General features: G+C 46.2%; 1 protein-coding gene and 1 pseudogene across 1 annotated transcript; both read right to left on the bottom strand.

Moving 5' to 3' along the window:
* On the bottom strand, nucleotides 1–453 carry LOC138021007 (uncharacterized). Its single transcript, XM_068867884.1, has one exon. It carries the CDS (start codon nucleotides 451–453, stop codon nucleotides 1–3), a length of 453 nt encoding a protein of 150 aa, XP_068723985.1.
* Nucleotides 454–911: 458 nt separating this feature from the next.
* LOC138021006 (uncharacterized) lies at nucleotides 912–2238 on the bottom strand (annotated as a pseudogene).
* Between the last annotated feature and the right edge of the window lie 3602 nt (nucleotides 2239–5840).

Here is a 5840-nt window from a genome sequence, read left to right as displayed (position 1 = left end):
CTACAAACCGCCGTTCCAAACTTGCCACTGTTGGAGCATGTCGTCAGGCAGCACTTCATCCCACTCGACATGACGTTTCCAAAGTTCTTGAACGATCAGTTTCGCCTTTAATACGTACAGGGCGGCGAGGCCACGAGGATCGAACACACTGCTTGTGGCACTCAACTCACCTCGCTTAGTATTGGGAAATTCACTCCTCGCTGGCTTCAGACTCAACAAGTCCTGTTCTGCATGCCATTTGATACCAAGGGCTCTTTCCTGGGTTAATTCGTTACGATCAAGATTTACAGTGTCACAAGCTATTTCAGAAGTAGGGATTTCTGCTAAAACGTCCCGACTGTTTGACATCCGCTTTGTGAGTCGAAATTCCCCGGTTGCTAGGATTTCTATCAGCTGCCTGGCTAGCGCTATGGCTTCATCCGAGTTCGGCTTAGATGCCAACAGGTCATCCATGTGGAAATTTCTCTTGACGGCATAAATCGCATCTTCAATGAATTTTCCTCGCTGGTCAAGAGCGGTTCTCTGTAACGCAATTAGCTTGCACAACCAGGCGAGTCGACGGAGCCAAACACGTGAATTGTCATATGATATTCGTCCGGCTTCTTTGTTTCAACTAAGTCTCTCCACAAGAAGCGTAGTGAGTCTCTATTTTCTTCAGAAACGTAAACTTCATGGAACATTTGTTCTATGCCTGCCATAACGCCAATCCTTCCACTAGGAAAGCTCAAGAGGATACCAACCAAATTGTCTAATAAATCAGGACCGGTCAAAAGCTGATCATTCAACGAAACGCCATGAAACTTTGCTGCGGCTTCAAAAACCACGCGGACTTTGCCAGGTTTGTTGGAGCTCAGCACTGCGTGGTGTGGCAATGTTAATTTGGCCTCTTCGTGAGTCATCATTTTTGCGTGTCATCTATTGACGTAATCATTTACGACTTCACCAACGAGTTTTAGGTCGTCTGGTAAATCGCTTTTGATAAGGGTTGAGTCACTTCCACGATCGAGAACAGCGTACACGTTGACTAGTTTTCCTTGGCTATGGATCTGAACTGGTACGACTTGAAGGAGGACCTTTCGTCGGGGCTGAACGCAAACTTGGTGGACGTTACTCTCCGCAGCTAGTGGTTAATGAGCTTGGGGAAGGCCCGGAACGTCGAGCGACTTCTTGCGGAGGAACTGATGTCCTGGATGTGCTGCTGTGGGTGTCTGTTGGATAATCAGGATTTGAATGTGCTTAGCCTGCGAGCAAGGCGAGCAAGCTCTCTTTCGGGGTGGGTGCCCCGAAAGAGAGCTTGCTCGCAGGCTAGAATGTGCTTGGTGACCTTCATGTAACAGTGTGCGGTGGGGTAGACTACAATGTTCCTTCAAACAGCGTTTTTTACTGGGACAGCATTTCGCCTGATGGTTTCCCTTTAAGCAAAACAGTTTATGTTCCCAAGCAAGTTTTTGTCTTTCTTGGAGTTGCTTGGACTCAAACACAGGACAATACGCAACAGGATGCCTTTCTCGGCAAACAACACCCTTCTTCCTATTCTTCCTTTGTGCTTCTTTATTTTGAAAGTTGGCCTGACCTTGCTTTGAGTTGTAAGAGACATTGCTGTCGTACCGGAACCTCCGTGAGAAGCCCTGTTGCCATAGCCAGGAGGTGCAAGTGTGGAGTTGGCTTCAGATCAGTGATGTCATCGCTTTCCACTAGGGCTTCGTTAGGGAGCTCTGCTCCAGTGGCAAGGGGATGCAATTTTATGCTTGATTTCGGTTTGGTAGATCTCTGCTTCTTGCTCCATTCCTCGCATATAAAATCCTCCAGGGGGTTAAACAAGGTGTCAACTCGTTTATGCAACCATCTTTCAAACTCGACCTTGTTGGACCTATCCGCACGACCATCTACATGTATGTGCTCATACTATCTTACTCTTAGTATTAGGTGCATCGGTAGTCGCATAGTTGCTCTGCTGAGATACTCCGGGGTTTGGAGTATAGCCGACTGACCCATGTTCACACACCATGTCGTACGTGCTTTCACTTGGTAATAGTAGTCCCGCAAGGCTTGTCTGTCATTCGAAGACACAACGGTACTGTCCAGCGTGTTGCTTAGGTAAGCTGTTGCAACACTGTTAGGGTTTCCAAACTGGCGTTTCAATGCCTTTAGGGCGGCTGCATAGCTATGACCTGTGACACCTAGACTTTCTACCGCTTTCGTAGCCTCACCATCGAGGTTTTGAAATAGGTAGGCCATCCTATCTGAATCAGCAAGTGTCGTCTTGTTGTGTATTTGGTCACGAAATCTTTCAATAAACTTTGGCCAATCAATTGGTTTGCCTTGAAGAGCTCAAGCGTTGGTAATCGCTGCTGTTCTTGTGCTCGCAAAAGAGCTACGCTTGAGTCTGTTTGCAAGCTATCAGAAGTCAAGCGAAGGACAGTTTCTTGACCCTCTGTGAGATTGTCAATAAATAAATCTACTGGTTCTTCAGCTTGAGCTGAATGATACTTTGTGGTTACTTTAAAACCACTTGGGTAGGGAGTTGACGCGTTTCCAGTACCCAGAGCCCATTGCGCCATGAATGATGGTTGAGAGTAATGAATGGAGAACGCGCATTTTGGTTCACAAGAGGCCCAAGCTAAGTTGCCACAACAAATAGTACTGTAAGTTGATGTCGAAGGGATACTTGTAGCCCTTCCCAAGAGAGTAGTACCATGACAAATTTCTGTATCAAAATAAGGAGTAGATGCACTACCATTGCAAGATGACCCATGTTTATCGTAGGTCACAGTCACATGTCCAGATGAGGGGAACTCATCAAACACAACACTTCCAGGTTGGAGGAGATCTTGATTAGGTAGTTTCGCACAAGTACTGAACGGTAGCACATTTAATTCACTTGCTGTGGCAACTGGAAACTGACTTATGCCCAAGTTGGGGACATCATTATAAGCTGCATGAAATTGTAAATTCTTTAATGGCAAAGAGTTGGGACTTGTACTCAGGGGAGTATCTTTATATGAAATGGCAGTTTGTCATAATTTAGGGATGACTCTAAGTAAACAACTGGCTTACTTCCTTGGAAAACATATACCGTTGTCATTCCAGGTTCTACTTCAATACATGGGCTTGAATTTTCATCTTTACTGTCCAGATCACTAACTGATGGGGACTCGGAACTAAATAATGTTTCAAAGATGGCAAAGTTTGACTGAGCTTAATTAACCCTTCGCGGACCTCTTTACCTTCAACAAGGTCTTGTCCCAGTATTTCATTCTCAAGCTGTGCTACCTCCGCTTGGTCTTGGGCAGAAATTATGGCCATATCGTTCTCTCGTTTTTTCCGTAACAGATCGAGCTCCCGTTTTCGATATTCCAGTTTGAAGTCCAATTCCCTTTGGGCCATTTCTTCTTTAAATTCCTTCTCACTTGCTTCATTTTCCCTTTTTATTCGCACCTTTAACTGCTTTGCTTGAAGGCTCGCGATGGCGGCCTTAATTTGGGAGTCCTTTCTCCTCCTTGATGACGAATTTGACCCTGTTTGGCTTACCGAATCTTCAGGTTGTATTAGACTGCTGTGAAGCGGCGGTATTACTTGTTCATCCACAGAATAGAACCCTTCTTGCTGATCCATCATTTAGCTGGCCGCAGTTTCATGCTGCTCGAATAGACCAATTTGGTTAGACCAATATCAAACTTGCGTTAAACGCAACAACAACATCGACCACATGGTCCACATCACGATCGCGCGTGATCACGGGAAACCTCATATCTGTAATGTTAGCTAAGTAATCGACTATGAGGCTGTTTGGATTTCAGTACAGAATCCTTCTCTCTGAACTGTTCTAAGTAAGGCCAGGCCAAGGTGGCTTGGCAGTATAGGAACCGTGGTGCGGATTTTCTTTCCCATCAGAAGTTCAGTGGGGCTGAGGCCACTTTCAAGGGGAGTGGCACGATATGCCATTACAGCTTTGTATGGGTCTGATGCCTTCTTTCGTAAGTTTTTCCCAGTCTGAACAGTACGTTATACCTCTCTATTTGCTTGGGGGAAATTGGGGCTTGACGTAATGTGCGTGAATCCTAACTTATCTTGAAACTTGGCAAATGTGTTCGCCGAGAACTGCGGGCCATTGTCTGACGGTAGCTGGTCTGGGATGCTGTGTCGCGCAAACATGGACTTGAGGTGCACTATTATGTTAGGTGAAGTAGTGCGGGACAGCTTAGCTACCTCAACATATCGAGAGAAGTAGTCAATGACAAGTAGGTACTGTTGATTTTTCAGCTCAAATAAGTCAGCGGCAAGTTTCTGCAAAGGCCAGTCAGCGAGTTCAGAAGGAATCGCTGGCTCCGCTGCGTTAACATGCTGTTTGATGCAGGTTGGACATCTCTTTACCACTTCCTCCAGTTGTCTGCTCAGACCTGGCCACCATACTGAGGTTTTTGCCCTCTCTCTGCATTTGTTAATACCTGATAGGCTTCATGAACTCTCTCCAGGACATCTAGTCGCGTGGACACAGGGATGACAAGACGATTGCCCTTCATCAGTAAGCCTTGTTGTGTTGTCAATTCATTTCTCTCTGGCCAGTATGGTTTCAACGGTCCAGCGAGTTGAGATCTCTCGATCCATTGGGTCGAGGAATACTCCATAATCTGCTTTGTAACTTCATCTTCCTTTTGTTGGCACCTCAGCTCTTCCAGTTGATCCACCGTCGCGGGCAGGTATCTGATAACCGAGTCAACATAGGCCATAACTTTGATTTTCCAGCTTCTCTTCCTACTGGTTCAGAGCTTTTACGAGAGGCGCACGGGATAGTGTGTCAGCGGCACACAGGTTTTTCCCAGGTACATGTGAGATGCTGTAGGAGAATCGCATCATACGCATCCGGAAACGATGTACCCTGGCTGGAAGTTCGTCGAGGTTCTTGGTACTGAACAAAGGGACTAGTGGCTTGTGGTCCGTCTCGGTGTGAAACTTGAGTCCAATGAGATAATCTGCAAAGCGTTCACTTGCCCAAGTTATGCCCAATGCTTCCTTCTCAATTTGGGCATAGCGCTGTTCTGTAGGACTCATAGCTCTTGAGGCGTAAGCGACTGGGCGCCATTGGTCGTCATTCCAGTAGACCCGCCCCCAGGCCATAAGAAGATGCATCTGTAGAGAGTTTTGTCTGACGGCTTCCATCATAGAGGGCAAGGGTAGAAGTGGAAGCGAGGCTGTTTTTGACAGAAGAAAAGGCCTGTTGCTGAATTTCACCCCATGTCCAGTGTTTCTGGGTGCTCAGGAGATCTCTTAGTTTGGTGAGCTCAGCTATATGGGGCTGGAATTTGCTCAGCTGATTAACGATTCCAAGGAACCTTCTCAGTTCTGATGGGTCTTTAGGGGCTGCCATCTTAGTAATAGCTTCCACTTTCTTGGGGTCAACTTGTATGCCCTCGACATTGACAATGGTGCCTAAGAATTCTACAGATGGTTTGGCGAATTCACACTTTTCTTCATTTAAGGTAAGGTTAGCCTCTTGTAGATTGCATAGAGTTTTTTTTTAGATGCTCATCGTGATCTTTGAAGGATTTACCGAAGACCAGGATATCATCCATCTGGCACAGAGATCCTTCTTTTCCTTCCAGGACCTGTGAGATTCGCTTTTGAAAATGTTCGGGCGCCGAACTTATTCCAAATGGTACACGATTAAAGCAAAACCGGCCGAATTGAGTGATGAAGGTGGTGAGCTTGGACAACTCTGGTGACAAGCCAATTTGCCAGAACCCTGAATTTGCGTCTAGCTTGCTAAATACTTTCGCTCCAGCTAGTTGAGCTAGTGTCTGGTCAACAAAGGGTAAGGGGTGGAATTCCCTAAAGACTTG

The sequence above is a fragment of the Montipora capricornis genome, chromosome 10 (assembly GCF_036669925.1).
Source record: "Montipora capricornis isolate CH-2021 chromosome 10, ASM3666992v2, whole genome shotgun sequence".
In the NCBI taxonomy this organism is placed as follows: domain Eukaryota; kingdom Metazoa; phylum Cnidaria; class Anthozoa; order Scleractinia; family Acroporidae; genus Montipora; species Montipora capricornis.
This window is presented reverse-complemented; position numbering and strand designations above follow the sequence as displayed.